This window comes from Oncorhynchus keta, chromosome 16 (assembly GCF_023373465.1).
Source record: "Oncorhynchus keta strain PuntledgeMale-10-30-2019 chromosome 16, Oket_V2, whole genome shotgun sequence".
Taxonomy (NCBI): Eukaryota; Metazoa; Chordata; class Actinopteri; order Salmoniformes; family Salmonidae; genus Oncorhynchus; species Oncorhynchus keta.
The window spans coordinates 8098384-8118698 of NC_068436.1; the positions used below are offsets into that span (position 1 = coordinate 8098384).

The following is a 20315-nucleotide window of genomic DNA, read 5'->3' on the forward strand; positions in this document are numbered from 1 at the left end:
ATGTGTGTGTGTGTGTGTGTGTGTGTGTGTGTGTGTGGTTGCGTAATATGGCAAAGAGGAGAGAAATAAGGAAAGGGAGACGGGGGGGAGAAAAAAAAGAAAACAAATCACCACTGACCTGCGTCTATGTTGGGGAAGAGGATGAGTGTTTTCTTGTTGAAGGAGATGAGGGCGTCCAACATCAGCTCGTAGATCTTGATGGAGTTCTTGATGTCGGTGGTGACCGGGTGCTGCAGGGCCACGATGTAGTCGTGCTCCTTCACATTGTCTCCTGTGGATGTCATTTAGAACATTCTCAGCATTCTAGTACTTTCTGAACAGAGGGAAGTCAACAGTCTACTGCTACCACTGTACTTTCTGCCCCGTAGGGACTAGCGAAAAGCCCCAAAAATCTATGAACTGATTTAATAACATTCTTATAACACATTTTCCACATCTTTCCATGCCGAAGGTACTAGCTACGGTACTATATAGTGGTATATGTACTAGAGGTCGACCGATTCATCGGAATGACAGATTAATTAGGGCCGATTTCAGGTTTTCATAACAATCGGAAATCTGTATTTTTGGGCACCGATTTGCAGATTAAAAATTAAATAATAATAATTATACCTTTATTTAACGAGGCAAGTCAGTTAGAACACATTCTTATTTTTCAATGGCAGCCTAGGAACGGTGGGTTAACTGCCTCGTTCAAGGGCAGAACGACAGATTTTCATCTCGTCAGCTCGGGGGATCCAATCTTGCAAACTCACAGTTAACTAGTCCAACACAATATCGACCTGCCTCTATCTTGTTGCACTCCACAAGGAGACCGTCTGTTACATGAATGCAGTAAGCCAAGGTAAGTTGCTAGCTAGCATTAAACTTATCTTATAAAAAACAATCAATCATAAAACACTAGTTAACTACACATGGTTGATGATATTACTAGATATTATCTAGCGTGTCCTGCGTTGCATATAATCTGACTGAGCATACAAGTATCTGACTGAGCGGTGGTCGGCAGAAGCAGGCGCTTAAAGATTCATTCAAACAGCACTTTTGTGCGTTTTGCCAGCAGCCCTTCGTTGTGTGTCAAGCATTGCGCTGTTTATGACTTCAAGCCTATCAACTCCCAAGAGGAGGCTGGTGTAACCGAAGTGAAATGGCTAGTTAGTTAGCGCGCGCTAACTAGAGGGACGGAAGCTATACTGTTACACTGGCAATACTAAAGTGCCTATAAGAACATCCAATAGTCAAAGGTTAATGAAATACAAATGATATAGAGGGAAATAGTCCTATAATAACTACAACCTAAAACTTCTTACCTGGGGATATTGAAGACTCGTGTTCAAAGGAACCACCAGCTTTCATATGTTCTCATGTTCTGAGCAAGGAACTGAAACGTTAGCTTTCTTACATAGTAAATGTGCAATATGTGCTTTCTTCTCCAACACTTTGTTTTTGCATTATTTAAACCAAATTGAACATATTTCATTATTTACTTGAGGCTAAATTGATTTTATTGATGTATTATATTAAGTTAAATTAAGTGTTCATTCAGTATTGTTGTAATTGTCATTATTACAAATCGTAAAAAAATTTTATATTTTAAAATCGGCCAATTAAATCGGTATCGGCGGTGAAAAATCATAAATCGGTCAACCTCTAATATGTACTATACCACTGTCCTAAAGGTTGTAATAAAAAGGCTGGCCCTTTCAACCCGATTTGCCTGCAGCCTTGTCAATCACCCTTTTACTCAAGCCTCCACCTCATTCCAACCAATCAGGTCACATGGACGCACTCCAGGGCACCGCCTACTCACGCTCCCTTTTAGGGTTAGCGTTACCAGTATCTCGAGAAGACAAGTTGTTGGGATGCCGACTGACTTTTCAAATGCCGTTTCTGAAGTGTTGTGCGTCATTTGACGAGTGCGTGTTTGAAATGCTAGTGGGTTCATGTTGGGTGTAATGTCAGCCAAAGTTAGTTGTGGCTGTATGACAAAGACACAGCGACCTTGTCACCATGGCGATATAAAGGCAGGCCATGAAACCTAAAACAAAAACGCCATCACTGTCCTCAGTCCAGGTAACTGTAGCGGACTAGGCCATCAAGGTCACTACTATTTCCGACCAAGAGATCTCTGGAGCTCAAAGCTGGTGCTGTGCAGAAACTGTAGCTGTTTTAGTTTGGTTGCATGATGCATGAAACTGACAGCAGAGGTTGTTATTCCCTGCCTGACCAGGAAAAACTCTGGGCCCTGGAACCTGGCTATTAGTCTGGTATGCCGCATTGAACTGCGTTCCCCGCTGAAAAAGTTGGAACGCCACTGACTTAGGGGTGAAGGATAGGTCACTACTACACGTACCGAGCCAGTTCCTGATGATGTCCATGTAGTCGTCACGGTGATGGGCGGCCAGCAGCTTGTCGTAGGAGGGGCAGCCGGCCAACAGGATGCGAGTGTGGTCCTCACACATGGCGATGAGGTGCTGTTCGGCGGTGCGGGTGCAGCAGGCGTGGTAGTGGGCCAGCTTGGAGATGGCGTGGCGGATGGAGTCGTCGATGGTGCCACTCACCTGGGATGGGAAAGGATCAGACATCAGGATAAAAGTCTGTTTATTGTCTCTGTGACGGTTCGTTGTCTGAAGCACTGCTATTTCCCGTAGGGAACAAATAGTTGTTTTTATTGAACCAAGACCATCATTATCTCTGTTATGTTGCCTTCTTTGGTTTCCAGGACTTCTGTGTATTTTTTGTAGCCCTGTTATTTTTTTATGGTAATAACTCAGTAAATAGTAACTAAAATACACAAAACGACAGTTCAAAAACGTCCTATACCAGGTAACTACAAGTGGAGGGAGCCAACCAATAATTTAATCTAGTTATATTCAGCTCCCAACACAGATATGCCCTACATCCTGAAAAACCTTGAGATACATGACATCACTTCCTCCATCCCCTCACCTCTCCTCCCTCCAGGTGCAGGATGCGAATGTTCATCAGGGCGGCAGCCGTTGCCAGGGCGAGGGCATCGAAGCGGTCTCCGTGGACGACCAGAACGTCGGGGCGGAGGCGGTGGAGGACATCTGGCAGCTTGACCAGCGCCAGACCCACTGACTCCACCATGGCTGCCTCGTCCTCCCCACGCACGATGGTGTGCAGCTTGGAGCCGATGTCAAAGTCATCCTGCTCGATCATCCGGAACGTGTTGCTAAAAGGAGGACAGGTGGTCAAACCAATCATTTCATTCATGAAAGAACACATTTTAGACAAATTAAAAACACATCAAGTTGATTCCACTAAGTGAAATGAACAAACACAAAATATAGTCACGGCTAAAAACACAAATTCAGACTCATTTCCATTATGGTCCTCATGAAGGACAGGAGTTTTTCCTGGTCAGATCAAGCAATCAGAAAAAAACTTGAGACACGATTACTCAATTAACACTTTTTCCTCAGAGTGCAAATAAACAATGACTGTCAGTGTAAAAACATTTGCAAATAGTTGTGATTTCAGTGGATCGGGAAAAACTAGTTCCAGCACCACCACCTTCAGCTCAAACTCACCCATAATCATCAATGAGATGGGCTCCCAGCACCACCACCTTCAGCTCAAACTCACCCATAATCATCAATGAGATGGGCTCCCAGCACCACCACCTTCAGCTCAAACTCACCCATAATCATCAATGAGATGGGCTTCCAGCACCACCACCTTCAGCTCAAACTCACCCATAATCATCAATGAGATGGGCTCCACACCACCTTCAGCTCAAACTCACCACCTCATCAATGAGATGGGCTCCCAAACTCACCTCAGCTAAACTCACCCATAATCAATGAGATGGGCTCCCAGCACCACCACCTTCAGCTCAAACTCACCCATAATCATCAATGAGATGGGCTCCCAGCACCACCACCTTCAGCTCAAACTCACCCATAATCATCAATGAGATGGGCTCCCAGCACCACCACCTTCAGCTCAAACTCACCCATAATCATCAATGAGATGGGCTCCCAGCACCACCACCTTCAGCTCAAACTCACCCATAATCATCAATGAGATGGGCTCCCAGCACCACCACCTCCAGCTCAAACTCACCCATAATCATCAATGAGATGGGCTTCCAGCACCACCACCTCCAGCTCAAACTCACCCATAATCATCAATGAGATGGGCTCCCAGCACCACCACCTTCAGCTCAAACTCACCCATAATCATCAATGAGATGGGCTCCCAGCACCACCACCTTCAGCTCAAACTCACCCATAATCATCAATGAGATGGGCTTCCAGCACCACCACCTCCAGCTCAAACTCACCCATAATCATCAATGAGATGGGATCCCAGCACCACCACCTCCAGCTCAAACTCACCCATAATCATCAATGAGATGGGCTCCCAGCACAGCTCAAACCACCACCTCCAGCTCAAACTCACCCATAATCATCAATGAGATGGGCTCCAGCACCACCACCTTCAGCTCAAACTCACCCATAATCATCAATGAGATGGGCTTCCAGCACCACCACCTTCAGCTCAAACTCACCCATAATCATCAATGAGATGGGCTTCCAGCACCACCACCTCCAGCTCAAACTCACCCATAATCATCAATGAGATGGGCTTCCAGCACCACCACCTCCAGCTCAAACTCACCCATAATCATCAATGAGATGGGCTCCCACTCACCCATAATCATCAATGAGATGGGCTTCCAGCACCACCACCTTCAGCTCAAACTCACCCATAATCATCAATGAGATGGGCTCCCAGCACCACCACCTTCAGCAAACTCAAACTCACCCATAAAACTCATAATCATCAATGAGATGGGCTCCCAGCACCACCACCTCCAAACTCACCCATAATCATCAATGAGATGGGCTCCCAAACTCACCCATAATCATCAATGAGATGGGCTCCCAGCACCACCACCTTCAGCTCAAACTCACCCATAATCATCAATGAGATGGGCTCCCAGCACCACCACCTTCAGCTCAAACTCACCCATAATCATCAATGAGATGGGCTTCCAGCACCACCACCTCCAGCTCAAACTCACCCATAATCATCAATGAGATGGGCTCCCAGCACCACCACCTTCAGCTCAAACTCACCCATAATCATCAATGAGATGGGCTCCCAGCACCACCACCTTCAGCTCAAACTCACCCATAATCATCAATGAGATGGGATCCCAGCACCACCACCTCCAGCTCAAACTCACCCATAATCATCAATGAGATGGGCTCCCAGCACCACCACCTCCAGCTCAAACTCACCCATAATCATCAATGAGATGGGATCCCAGCACCACCACCTTCAGCTCAAACTCACCCATAATCATCAATGAGATGGGATCCCAGCACCACCACCTCCAGCTCAAACTCACCCATAATCATCAATGAGATGGGATCCCAGCACCACCACCTCCAGCTCAAACTCACCCATAATCATCAATGAGATGGGATTCCCAGCACCACCACCTCAGCTCAAACTCACCCATAATCATCAATGAGATGGGCTCCCAGCATCCCAGCTCACTCACCACATCAATGAGATTCAGCTCAAACTCACCCATAATCATCAATGAGATGGGCTCCCAGCACCACCACCTTCAGCTCAAACTCACCCATAATCATCAATGAGATGGGATCCCAGCACCACCACCTTCAGCTCAAACTCACCCATAATCATCAATGAGATGGGATCCCAGCACCACCACCTCCAGCTCAAACTCACCCATAATCATCAATGAGATGGGATCCCAGCACCACCACCTCCAGCTCAAACTCACCCATAATCATCAATGAGATGGGATCCCAGCACCACCACCTTCAGCTCAAACTCACCCATAATCATCAATGAGATGGGATCCCAGCACCACCACCTCCAGCTCAAACTCATCAGGGTTGGCCTTGATGCCAAACATGATGGGCGCCAGCTTGGAGTAGTCCGCCCGGTTACACGTCGCCACGCACACCCGCAGCTTCCTCGTGGCTTTGTTCTCCTCCATCTTGTCAGTCTTCTCTCTCATCCTCTGCATTCTCAGATAGTACAGTTCCTGGCGAGCAGAGAAAGAGCGATGGTGTTCAGAGTTGAGATGCTGGAATGTCAGGCAAAAAGAAGCTGTGCTGAAAACAATGAGGTCCGATGCTCCTCGTCCTGTTGTGGCATGGTGGATATATGTTAAAGCTAGAATCTGCAGTTGCTACATCTGTTTTTGGACGTCGCAATTAATGATATATAGCCATTGATTCTTGAAGAACATAACTTGTAAAATGCCTCATGAGCTAAGTTCAACTGTCGTACCTCAGAGCCAGAATATAAGCTTTATATTTATATTATTTATATTAATTTATATTATTTGCAACTGGTAAAATGTTCCATTTTGTGAGGAAAGAGCATTTGTTTTTCGTTTTAAAAAATGATGGCAATTCGCACTGACACTTAATGTTAACTTGATGGCTATTCGTTATACCAATGCATGGCGCAAAATGTCAGATTTCATTTACAATTGGTAAAAAAAATAATAATGTTTTTACCTACATTGTGCACAGGACTGTTTTATTTGTAACTGGCAAGAACGTTTCATTTTGTGAGAACCCGTTTCATGTGAACACTCCCGAGTGGCGCAGCGGTCTGAGGCACTGCATCTCAGTGCTAGAGGCGTCACTACAGACCCTGGTTCGATTCCAGGCTGTATCACAACCGGCCGTGATCGGGAGTCCCATAGGGCGGCGCACAACTGGCCCAGCGTCGTCTGGGTTAGGGTTTGCCGAGGTAGGACGGTCATCGTAAATAAAAACGTATCTTAACTGACCTGCCTAGTTAAATAAAAAGGTGAAAAACAAATACAAGTATTCTTCATGTGGTCACCGTGATAGTCTTTTTTCCCAGCGGAATTTGTCATATTTTGAAAAGGAAGTCTTTATTTTTGCATTGTAAAAGGTAAGTGCCGACTTTTGTTTAATTCAAGAAACTCATGCCTGTTCCACAGATACGGGGTTTTGGAAGCGTCAATGGGTTAATGATATTTGGCTTTTTCATTTAGTACCAGTCGGTCAGCAGGTGTCATTATTCTAAAAATCTACTTTAAAAAGGATCATATACTGTGACGAAGCAGACAACACAGGGACATGGATTATGTGATTGGTAGATGTCAACCACATTCAATTCATTGTGGTGAATACTTGTGCAAACCAATTACAAGTCTATTTTTATTTAGAGACAATGAGAGGACAACAAGTAAAATTGTCAACATTTCCACTGGTCAAAGTAATATGAGGGTGGAGATTTTAATGCCGCCAAGACATGATAATCTATATAGATGGCCTCCTAAGGAATTATGCTTTAAGGGTTCTAGATATTTGGAGACATAAGAACCCATAGAAGAAGATGTTTACATAGAGTACTAAAGACGTATCTATACAGTCCCGTATTGACTTATGATACCTGGAGATAAGGTTGATGCAGTCTCAATTTGAACCATCGATTTCAATAGACCATAAAGGGATTTCATAACGATAATTATGCATGGTTTGTCAGCAAAAAATAAAAAAAAAGTGAAAGGTTACTGGAAACGGAACAAGACTAAGGAAAATATTTTCTTAGTGAATGTAGTGAAGTAAAAGTAGTTAAAAGTATAAAAAAAAATAGTAATAATAGTCGGAATACTTTCCGAACGCAACTGTATATAAAATATGCTTCTGTGGGTTTTGTTTGTAAGCTCAAAATGGACAGTGACGTCCAATGGGCTTTTGAAAAACAAAATACTTTCCCTGTTATCATAGAATATGGGGTCATCCTGCAGCTGGTTTCTGAAACCAATTCAGTCTGTGTATGAATCCATTATGTTTAAGTTGGGGAGCGTTTCCTCCAAAAGGTCGAGAGAGAGAGAAGGCCCTGCTGGACATGTGGTCTCATGGACATGTGGTCTCATGTCAACACTGAAGTCATGGTTAAGTTGGTCACCTGGAAGCTTAGCCAGAAATGGTCTACTGGTTTATTGAAACTCTACACTCAAAACTGTTGTGATATGTTTCATTTGATGACTGTAACCATTTTTCTTTCAGGCACATATAACAAAAACAGGTATTAAAAAGAGATTTGAGAAAATGTACTTCAGATGTCTGGTACTTTTCTCCCGGGTGCCCCGTCATGGCTGCCTGCTTTGACGCCTGTCATGTCTCTGCTCGTCTTTGTCAATAAAACATTTCATACTGTGTAAGCCGTCCTGACTGCAGAATGTTTCTGAACATGTTATGAATCTACTTCAGTGGTACCTCAATTAAGAAAAGTCTTGATATAGCCTACTCTAAGCTATGCTGTGTATTCAAGATTGGTCAAACGCTAAAATCAAATTAAACAGAAGCCCCCCCCCCCTAAAAAAAAAGGTAAAGAGTGGAGGACAGAGGAGCCTCTTAAAGAAGTTACAGGTCTGTGAGAACCAGAAATCGTGCTTGTTTGTAGGTGACCAAATACTTATTTCCACCATAATTTGCAAATAAATTCATTAAAAATCCTACAATGTGATTTTCTGGATTTTTTTCCATCATTTTGTCTGTCATAGTTGAAGTGTACCTATGACGAAAATTACAGGCCTCTCATCTTTAATAAGTGGGAGAACTTGCACAATTGGTGGCTGACTAAATACTTTTTTGCTCCACTGTATTTACATGTACATATTCTTATTCCTTTACTTTGATGCATGTGTATTCGGTAGTTGTGGAATTGTTAGATATTGCTGTACTGTCGGAAATAGAAGCACGAGCATTTCGCTACTCGCAATAACATCTGCTAACCATGTGTATGTGACCACTAAAATTGGATTAGATTTGTATTGTTAGAAACTAAATCACCCCTTCAATAGAACTAAGACTAGAGAACATTGAGAGGTCTTCCACTAGCTGTAAAGTAATAATTAACTGGTAAGAGAGGCAATGTACAAACGCAGCTCTACCAACGCCCTGGCAAACAGACTCCTAAAACAACTGCTGCCAAAAGAACAAGACTATAAAAGTTAGTTAACTACGGGCTAATATTGACAGAGGAGTCAACAAATAACCCAGCCTGGACCTTCCTGGAGATGGTTGACAGCCAGACTGTGCCAGACTTGGTCCTGAAGTAGGTCAACTTTGGAGCAGATGATAATAAATCAATGTAAACTGAGATTTAAGTTCGGGTTTCCTCAGACCCACGATTAAGCCTTCTCCACTGAAAACGATTTTAAAACTCTAGGACAGGCTAAAAAAAAAAAACAAAGGCTGCTCACCACAGTATAGTTTTGAGGCATCTCATAAAAGCTTGCAATGACACCCGGTTTAAACAAAATAACTAATGTAGTACAGGATCAAGACAAGTGGGCCTACATTCAGGCACCGTCACTGCATCCCAAACGACCACAAATACTCGAGACACCAAGCTGACCTTTTCCCAATACACCTGGGATATCAAGGTATAGCCCGTGAACCGCTCTGACCATCATAAAAAAAAAAGAAAGAAGATTTCGCTAGGTGACCCGAATGTTGTGACATTCTTAACATAAAGGAGTCAAACGTTTGGCCTCGTCAATGCGTTAGCCCACAACCGAACATTGCGGTATGTAATCTTGGAGACAAACACATTCTTATTCAATGACACGTGGAGTGATGAAAGCCACGGTGGCTCCGTTGAGAACATGTCGCATTCACATGTCGCATTCACATGTCGCATTCACATGTTCTCAAAGCCATTTAGGAAGTATTCAGAATGATTAGGCTCCACAGACAACCGGAAGAGAAACCGGCACATTTTTTCAATGAACAAACATTGGCCAACTACACACACATTCATACAAGAGGAATATGGGAAAATCCCAGTCAACTGCAACATGAAATTAAACCTTTATCCTTTGGTTTGTTGAATAACAACAGAGACAAATTGGTCAGTCCAGGCATTTAAACAGATAGTCCATGCATTCATCACAACAATCCATCCACTCCTTGGTCTCTCATCAGCTCCTCCTTTCTCTGCATCTCTCTCCCTCTGTCACACACACACACACACACACACACACACACACACACACACACACACACACACACTACATTTCTTCTTCACAGACACACACATATCCGGCCTAGTCTACAGGCTGTCTCACTGAAAAGCTAACATACCAGCCAGGCATTTTCCTCCCTGCACTGGGTTGGTTCTTAGGCTGCGCTTACATCGGCAGCCCAATTCTGATCGTCTTTTCACGAATTGGTCTAATGACCAAACAGATCAGCTTTGAAAAAGATCCAACGTGAAAAGAGCTGATGCGATTGGTCATAAGAAACTCATATAGCATCAGAATGAGTCTGCCTGTCTAAAACGCAGCCTTCCGAGCCAGAATCCCCCCTCTGACACACACTGCCCTTGTTTCCAATGAAGTGTCACAAGACCAGGGCTGCTTCCTAGCGATGAGGGGAGCAGCAGGCAAGGAGGGGAAAAAAAAAAAATAGGATAAAAGCCACCTTGACTCACATGAGGGTTTCTGGCTATAGGCCCTGGACGCATGGTCAGCCCACTCCGTGATCCACTCCTCTCCCTCTCTCTATCCTTCTCCCCCCCTTTATTTAGTCTCTTCCCTTCCCTTCGGATCATTTGAAAGGCTCACTGTAAAAAGGATAGCTGGTCTTCCTCCGAGCCCGACAAAAGGAGCAGCAGCCTGTCGAGAGAGAGAGAGAGTGTAGAGGGGAGGAGGGGCTTCCCTCATCCGACTCAAGAGAGCCCTGATTGGCTGCTGGGTGAGAGGGAACGGTTGAAGCTTCCTGCATCGATGCCTCTTACAGCCAGGGCCCAACATATCACAGACTGACTATGATCTCAACCCAGATAAATCAATGATTCATAGGAAATGTAAGGCCTATAACCATATATTGATAATGAAGCGAAGTTTTTTCCACCAGCTTTCTGTTGTCACCCCCAAGCTAAAAGGCCTGTCACACAATCATATTAAAACAGCAGGTTTTTAAGGACAAGAGTTCAGTCGTGTGCTTTGTTGTCATGGAAACTCAAGCATCATGCTTCGTGGTGTTGCAATACTGGTACCGTGACAACCATAGGTCTGGGAATCAATGACCATCATTCCCCCCCCCCTAATCAATAAGTATGTCAGTATCAACACATCAGCAGTGAATTATAGACCAACGGGTTTCTTGACAACACTGCAAGAGCCCATCTCTTTAATGATGGTGGATGATAGATGAACTCTCAAACCATTTCTCAAACACTTCTTCCTACTTCCTACTGCTTTTCATTGTGACGGGTGAAAAGCAGGCATTGATTGGCATCATTTGTCAGCCTTTCCAGTTCCTTGGAGTGGCAGACACCGTATTTGTCTTAGATAACCACCTGATCAGCCATCCTTTGAAGTAGTAGACCTAGCTTAGCGCTGGGCGAGATGGACAAATCTATGGGCGATTCACGACACACACTTACTGGGTGTGAACTGCTCACCGATATATCGTGCGACCCTACTAAAAACATGTTGGCTCACTATTTTAAAAAGATGGGGAACAAGCTACAGGATGAATACTGGATTTTTGGCACAGGTACAGCCAACCAGAGCTAGCAAAGGCTACCTAGCAACAGCAAATATTTTTTACAATTTGAGTCAAAGTAACGACATAATACCGTCCAAAATAACATTGCGATAAGTAGCTATGAATTCCCCCATCACTACTACTACTCTCTAAACACTTGCTGTATGCCTCTCTACACGTACACACATGCCGAATTCTCTCGTGCCAAAAAGCCTCCTCTGTGCTGAATAAAGTTTCCATTGTTGTTCAAAAAGGACGGACATCGCCTAGGCCAATGAAGTAACACACAAATAGATCCGGTCAAGCAAGTGAAGAATTGACCAGAACTTGATGACATATTCTCCATCCCAGACGCATGACATAATAACCCTGCCAGGAATAGTACTAGACTTATAAAAGACAATACTATAACCCAACCTTTCTATAACCCCATAAAGCAGTAGACCAAATAGAATAACAAAAAAAATATCAACTCACAGTGCAGTCTTCCCCTCTAAAAAAAAAACAGTGCAGTAGAAAGACAGAGAAACTAAACTAAAAGCAGGTAACATCAACCTAGCCTGGACTCTGGACCTAGCCTGGTCCTAGCCTGGACCCATAGTCCACTTCTAGCTAGTTATTGTACCACGTGGTCTGTCGCCCCAGGCTAGTAGTACTAACAAATATTTTTTTTAGCCTTGTTCCAAGAACAGCATAGGTCAGTCACAGATAATTAGGCTAATAATTGTAATAAGGTAAACAATAGAGATGGTTACTAATCGTTGTACGGTGAGACACTTCACAATAGACAGATACTTAGTAATAACAGTTGAGTTCCAGGTGTGACATAGGACTTAATTCAACATGGGCTATTGACACACTGGGTGTGGATTGATACACCCAAATGGATCCAGCCAACAAGACCCATGTTAGCTCTAAGCACACAGTGTGAAAGGTGGTCCAGAATGATTCATCTCTAGGCCTATCCTGTGTCAGAAACGATTCGAAAAATAGGCTACACCCGCAAAAAGGAAATGACTAGGTTAGTTGTAGCGAGCACCAGAATGTTTATGAATACTTTTCTGATGCAACGTCATGATACTTAAGAGGCTAGATTTCACCTCATGTTGCGTTAGTCCTAGCTCTACTACTCCCATCCATTATTCCATTGTCCAAATTGTTCCTTCCACGCCCAATATCTTTTTAATATATATATATATATATATATATATATATTTTTTTAAATACATTTGAGTTGAAATAACTACTCCCTGCACTAGCACTTCCAAAACATCACTTGAGAAATAGAAATAGACGTAGCTCAGGGATGAATCAGGTTCCACAACTGGGGTTGGAGCAAAAACAAAAACAGGATGATACTAGAAACAGGGCTGTCATCAGAGTTTAACTGCTGCTTTCCGGAACTCATTTACCAGAACAATAATTTTCACTTAGCAAGATAAAAAAATAATAATAATAATAATGTTTTTAAAGAGTTAAAATCAGGTTGACTGCCCCCTCTTAAGCCACAACAAATAAACAAGTGAAATCTGTGAACAATCATATTAACATGTTTCCACAACTAAACATTTCACTGTTGACAGCCCCTCTCTTTGCACACTCAAGAAAGGAATGAAGGAGAGCAAGAGGTGGCGATGGAAAGCACAGTGGTGAAATATTCTGTCGATAAAAAGGTCATGTCAGCCTATTAATTATAAAAAATATATACATTTACTATTGAAAAATCGAATAAAAATGCACTATATATTGTAAGCTAACTATTCTGTAAGCTGCCCTGCACAATCAATGTTTGAAGCGTAGCATCAAAGAACCAGTCCATACAGTATGCATAATAATACTGTCCACACTCAAAGCCGAGTACTAGAGTTTGTTTCATTTTGCAGTAGACAGTGCATTCGGAGAGTAGTCGGACCCCTTGACTTTTCCCACTGTTACTTTCAGCCTTATTCTAAAATATATATATATTTTTTATTATATCTAAATTTACACACATTACCCCATAATATGAAAGTGAAAACTTGTTTAGACATTTGTTCAAATTTATAAAAAATAAAACAGAAATACCTTAAGTGTTTAGACCCTTTGCTAGGAGACTCGAAATTGGGCTCAGGTGCATCCTGTTTCCATTGATCATCCTAGAGATTGTTCTACAACTTGGACACCACCTGTGGTAAATTCAATTGATTGGACATGATTTGGAAAGGAAAACACCTGTCTATATAAGGTTTCACAGTTGACAGTGCATAACAGAGTAAAAACTATGCCAACGACGTCGAAGGAATAGTCTGTCGAGCGCCGAGACAGGATTGTGTCGAGGCACAGATCTGGGGAAGGGTACCAAAAAAGGTCTGCAGCATTGAAGGTCCCCAAGAACACAGTGGCCTTCATCATTCTTAAATTGTAAAAAGTTTGGAACCAAGGCTCTTAATAGAGCTGGCCGCACAGCCAAACTGAGCAAACAGGGGAGAAGGGCCTTTGTCAGGGAGGTAACTAAGAACCTGATGGTCACTGAAAGACCTCCAGAGTTCCTTTGTTGAGAAGGGAGAACCTTCCAGAAGGACAACCATCTCTGCAGCACTCCACCAATCAGATCTTTATGGTAGATGGAAGACACTCCTCAGTAAAAAGCACATGACAGACCGTTTGGAGTTTGCCAAAAGGCACCTAAAGACTCTCAGACCATGAGAAACAAGATTATCTGGTCTGATGAAACCAAGATTGAACTCTTTGGCCTGAATGCCAAGCGTTACATCTGAAGGAAACCTGGCACCATCCCTACGGTGAAGCATGGTGGTGGCAGCATCCTGCTGTGGAGATGTTTTTCAGCGGCAGGGACTGGGAGACTAGTCCGGAATGAGGCAAAGATGAACTGAGAAAAATACAGAGAGATTCTTGATGAAAACATGCCCCAGAGTGCTCAGTACCTCAGACTAGGGCAAAGTTTCACCTTCCAACAGGACAGCGACCCTAAGCCCACAGCCAAGACAACGCAGGAGTGGCCAAGGGACAGGTCTCTGAATGTCCTCGAGTGGCCCAGCCAGAGCCCGGACTTGAACCCGATCTAACATTTCTAGATAGACCTGCAAATAGCTGTGCAGCGATGCTCCCCATCCAACCGGACAGAGCTTGAGAGGATCTGCCGAGAAGAGTGGGAGAAACTCCCCAAATACAGGTGTGCCAAGCTTGTAGCGTCATACCCAAGAAGACGCAAGTCATTAGGTGCTTCAACAAAGTACTGAGAAAGGGTCTGAATACTTATGTAAATGTATTTTCATTTCATAGAATTTAAGCAAATCTAAACCTGTTTTTGCTATGTCATTATGGGGTATGTGTGTAGATTGGAGGGGGAAAAACTATTTAATCAATTTTAGAATAAGGCTGTTACGTAACAAAATGTGGAAAAGGTCAAGGGGTCTGAGTACTTTCCGAATGCACTGTATGTACCAAAATACTTCTTAAATCTATGGGCTTTTATTAATGTAGTTCTGCCGTGTGTAATATGCGGTAGTCTACTGCACCACAGTACCCACTTGATTTGTCTACTGCACCACAGTACCCACTTGATTTGCCTGCTGCACCACAGTACCCACTTGATTTGCCTGCTGCACCACAGTACCCACTTGATTTGCCTACTGCACCACAGTACCCACTTGATTTGTCTACTGCACCACAGTACCCACTTGATTTGTCTACTGCACCACAGTACCCACTTGATTTGTCTACTGCACCACAGTACCCACTTGATTTGCGTACTGCACCACAGTACCCACTTGATTTGCCTGCTGCACCACAGTACCCACTTGATTTGCCTGCTGCACCACAGTACCCACTTGATTTGCCTGCTGCACCACAGTACCCACTTGATTTGCCTGCTGCACCACAGTACCCACTTGATTTGCCTGCTGCACCACAGTACCCACTTGATTTGCCTGCTGCACCACAGTACTCACTCGATTTGCCTGCTTCACCACAGTACCCACTTGATTTGCCTGCTGCACCACAGTACCCACTTGATTTGCCTGCTGCACCACAGTACCCACTTGATTTGCCTGCTGCACCACAGTACCCACTTGATTTGCCTGCTGCACCACAGTACCCACTTGATTTGCCTGCTGCACCACAGTACCCACTTGATTTGCCTGCTGCACCATAGTACCCACTTCATTTGCCTGCTGCACCATAGTACCCACTTCATTTGCCTGCTGCACCATAGTACCCACTTCATTTGCCTGCTGCACCATAGTACCCACTTCATTTGCCTGCTGCACCATAGTACCCACTTCATTTGCCTGCTGCACCATAGTACCCATTTGATTTGTCTACCTACTACTAATGTTATTATAAATCTTACTGATAAAAGAACAAATGTAAAAACTTTAGCTCCTCTCCAACTCCTCCAAGATGTACCATCTGCAGGGTGTCTTTCGATTAGTCCTCGTTTGTTTAGGCTTAAATCCAGAGTCCTTGGCCTTCTTTCGTGTAATTATCATAGTCCAGATGGGAAGCTGCCACGTCTGATAAAGGACATTTATTCCCCTCCCCCCAAGTGTTATTGAAATGATTATTTTTAACCCTTATTTTACCAGGTTTGAGGGAATGGTTGGAATGGCGCAATGATACAACCTGAGGGGTATGTTACAAAGCAGGATCAACGAGTTAGCCAGCAATCTTTGATAAACAACCAGAAAATAAAGTATATTTTTGGACCCATTCACCTGAGGTCTGTTTGCACAGACACCGCCATTCTCCATCTATATAGTGAGAACATTGCTTGCATAGGATATTAATAATCCTAACACATGGCCTAGCCCAAACATAGAGGACGATTAGGCAAGGTATATTAACATGCCATAGATGTGTTTGAGATGTGTTACAGTAAGCTACAAAAGTATTGGGACAGTGACCCATTTGTTGTTTTGGCTCTGTACTCCAGTACGTTGGATTTGACATTATTAAATTCACATTCAACTATGGAGGTTAAAGTGCAGACTGTCAGCTTTAATTTGAGTGTATTATCATCCATATCGGGGGAACCGTTTAGTAATTACAGCACTTTTTGTACATAGCCCCTCCCATTTAAGGGGACCAAAAGTATTGGTCAAAATTCACTTAAGTGTATTAAAGCAGTCAAATGTTTAGTATTTTGTCCCATATTCCTAGAACGCAATGATTACATCAAGCGTGTGACTCTGCAAACGTGTTGGATGCATTTGCTGTTTGTTTTGGATGCGTTTCAGATTAATTGTGGCCCAATAGAAATAATGTGTTGTCATTATGAAGTCCATTTTATTGAATATAGGAATATAATGTTTCTAAACACTTCTACATTAATGTGTGTGGGGGGTAGAGAGATGTTAACAGTTCATCAGTTAGGTCGGCGAGAATACATTTTACCAGACATGTTTATCGGTCTATAGGTCAAATTTGCATACATTTTGAAATTAAATTGCCGTGTGTATTTTTGTTAGTCGTCATGCATCTTAAATATCACAGCATACAGAGACTATAGCCTACCTACCACCTGTCAGACAGCGCAACAGTAGTCTACAGGCTTTTTGAGGAGCTATGGAGTGAAACCTGCTTTTGTAAACTCAGTCATTGCGCAACAAATAACATTTCTAAATAGAATCGCGTTAAAAAAAAGAGTTGTGGCCGTGAGTTAAAAAGGACCTATTTTTATCTCTCAATCTCAACTCGTAAAGCGCGCCTCCCATTCAGGTGCATAGTCTATAGCCTGCCTGCCTACCGTTGACTAACAGCACATCACCCATCACTTCGTAATGTGACCTTGAGGCAGCATAATTGTTTGAAACCTGACTTCCAGTGTTTTTGATACTCAAGGTGCGGGTTGATGGTCACTAGACTTGATACTCAATATTATGGATTATTCTCATATGCTGATGGTGGTTGACGCCAGACTGGATGTAAAAAAGGACCGAGGACACACTGATTATTCACTGTTGTATTGTAGACATCCTGTGAACTCTGATTCTGTAGCAGCTGACAGTCATTGCCTTTTTGTTTGGACTTCCTACTAGACTCTCAGGCAGGTGTTTTCAGAACATTTGGTGCTGTCTGATTAGGATATAAAGAGGGCATGTCTCCAAGGTTGTGGAGTCTAGACATATGCCTGCGTAACACGTTTATTTCGTACCTAATCAAAGACAGATCCTAGTCTATTTATATTATACTGTATATCTGTATTATATTCACTTGCAAATCCAAAGGCAGTTTATGAAAATAACGTGTTGCTGATGGTGAAATTGCGCCACCTACTGGTAAATAGAGGGATACTAAGAATGTACATTGATGTACAATAGGTGGTAGGACAAAATATTTTATTCCACACCTGAAGCAACAAACACAAATCTACTGTATTCTCTAATAGCCAGTCCACAGGCCTCCATCTATAAATTCACGGAACAAATGTACATTAAATAATAGTGTAATGGGCATTGCTGAACTCAGAAGTAGGTAACGATAATTAGCCAGTTTCAACTAACTTCATATTTCTCATGAAAGGACGAAATATTCTAGCTATTTACAATGTAGCTATTTCAATGATACAGTATGTTAGCTAGCTAGAATAAACTTGCTAGGAAATAGATTTTAGGCTAACTGTTCATTTTTAGTTTGAATATACATTTTTGTAGTCAGCCTTGCCATATCAAGGTCAGTTTCAATTGATAAAAGTAGATAACGTTATCACGCTACATACCTATTATCTTAAAAAGTTCGTCTAAATCAGCAAGTGATGGTGGCCCGGTTCTGTTGCGAACAAGCTATTAGCAGTTAGCTATCTAACTGTTGCTTGTAACGTCGTTAGCGGGATAGCTAGTTAGCTCAACCTGCTTTTATTCACACGGATTACACATTTAACGTTTGCTAAGTTAGACAGTTGGCTACTAGTAACGTGATCTATGTATGATAGGATGATTAGCTGGTTAGCTCACGTGTGCTAACTTCAGCTAACTTTCAACTAGGCTAGCTAGCTTTGTGATTCATAGTGAAAATGCGCATATTACATTAACTAAATAGCGAAGTTTGTTATAACGGAGGACAATATGTTTGTCTTGTCCAACTTGCGTTAGATGCTAGCTAGCTAGATAACTTCCAGCCGAAAGTGTTGTTCCACAAACGTTAGCTAGCTATGTAGCGAGATCAAAGTTAGCTAGCGCTGGCATGAATACTTTGAAGCGTGAACGTTGCACTAAATTAACTTTACTTACCTTTATTCAACCAGATCCTCTTAATCTCATGCAATGTCTCTCATCATGTCTCTTTCAGATGTAGGCTTGCGTGAAAGTGAAATGGTCCCGGGTACTTATGAGTCAGAGGCTAGGATTAGCTACTCAAACCAATTGAACATTACTGGTGCATGTATTCCTCTTGTGCGCGAAATCTTAAAAAACATACTTCAAGCACCTGCCTTCGATAACGGAACAGGGCGAACTGGTTATTAGTACAGCAGGCGGGAGTCTTGTTGGCGACACTGTGTGTTAGCTAGTAATCAATCATTCAAATGTATTTATAAAGCCCTTTTCACATCAGCAAATGTCACAAAGTGTTATACAGAAACCCAGCCTAAAAACCAAAATAGCAATCAATGCAGGTGTAGAAGCACGGTGGCTTGGAAAAACTCTTGAAAGGCAGGAACTGAGGAATAATCAAATCAAATCAAATGTATTTGTCACATACACATGGTTATTAATGCGAGTGTAGCGAAATGCTTGTGCTTCTAGTTCCGACAATGCAGTCATAACCAACAAGTAATCTAACCTAACGATTCCAAAACTACTACCTTATACACACAAGTGTAAAGGGATAAATAATATGTACATAAAGATATATGAATGAGTGATGGTACAGAACGGAATAGGCAAGATGCAGTAGATGGTATAGGTAAGAACCTAGGAAGAACCATAGAGAGGTACCAGGCTCTGAGGGGTGGCCAGTCCTCTTCTGGCTGTGCAGGATTGAAATTATAACAGTACATGGACACAATGTTCAAACGTTCATTGATGACCAGCAGGGTCAAATAAAAATAATCACAGTGGTTGTAGAGGCTGCAAAAGTTCAGCGCCTCAGGAGTAAATGTCAGTTGGCTTTTCATAGCTGAGCATTCAGAAGACAGAGACAGCAGATGCGGTAGAGAGAGAGTGGTGAAAACAGCAGATCCGGGACAGGTAGCACGTCCGGTGAACAGGTCAGGGTTCCATAGCTGCAGGCAGAACAGTTGAAACTGGAGCAGCAGTACAATCACGTGGACTGGGGACAGCAAGGAGTCATCAGGCTAGGTAGTGCTGAGGCATGGTCCTAGGGCTCAGGTACCTTGGGAGGGGAGAGGGAGACAGAATTTGAAGGAGCATACTGAAATTCACACAGGACAGGGGATAAGACAGGAGAAATACTCCAGATATAACAGACTGACCCTAGCCCCCGGACACACAAACTATTGCAGCATAAATACTGGAGGCTGAGACTGGAGTGGTCGGGAGACACTGTGGCCCCGTCCGGCAATACCCCCAGACATGGCCAACCAGGCAGGATATAACCCCACCCACTTTGCCAAAGCACAGTCCCCACACCACTAGAGGGAGATCTTCAAACCACCAACTTACTACCCTAAGACAAGACCGAGTTTAGCCCATGAGGATCTCCCCCATGGCACAAACCCGAGGAGGGCACCAAACCCGGATAGGAAAATCACGTCAGTGACTCAACCCACTCAAGTGACGCACGAACGGGATGGAAGAG

The 20315-nt window shown here is 43.1% G+C and overlaps 1 protein-coding gene across 43 annotated transcripts in view; it reads right to left on the minus strand.

Annotated features, from left to right (window-relative positions):
- LOC118395465 (bifunctional UDP-N-acetylglucosamine 2-epimerase/N-acetylmannosamine kinase-like) overlaps positions 1-19149 on the minus strand; it is a 33150-nt gene extending 14001 nt beyond the window's left edge. For 2 of the 43 annotated variants that reach the window (XR_008065608.1, XM_035789275.2), the window contains exons 1-5: positions 10498-10675; positions 5844-6055; positions 2950-3196; positions 2354-2561; positions 119-271 (exon numbers count right to left, since the gene is read on the minus strand). Coding sequence is in view for 42 of the 43 variants with exons in the window: in XM_035789275.2 (XP_035645168.1) it covers positions 119-271; positions 2354-2561; positions 2950-3196; positions 5844-6055; positions 10498-10617 (940 nt within the window). In the remaining variant the exon portion in view is untranslated. The other 41 variants (XM_035789276.2, XM_035789277.2, XM_052464635.1 and 38 more) reach the window with 41 other exon arrangements.
- Positions 19150-20315: the final 1166 nt, after the last annotated feature.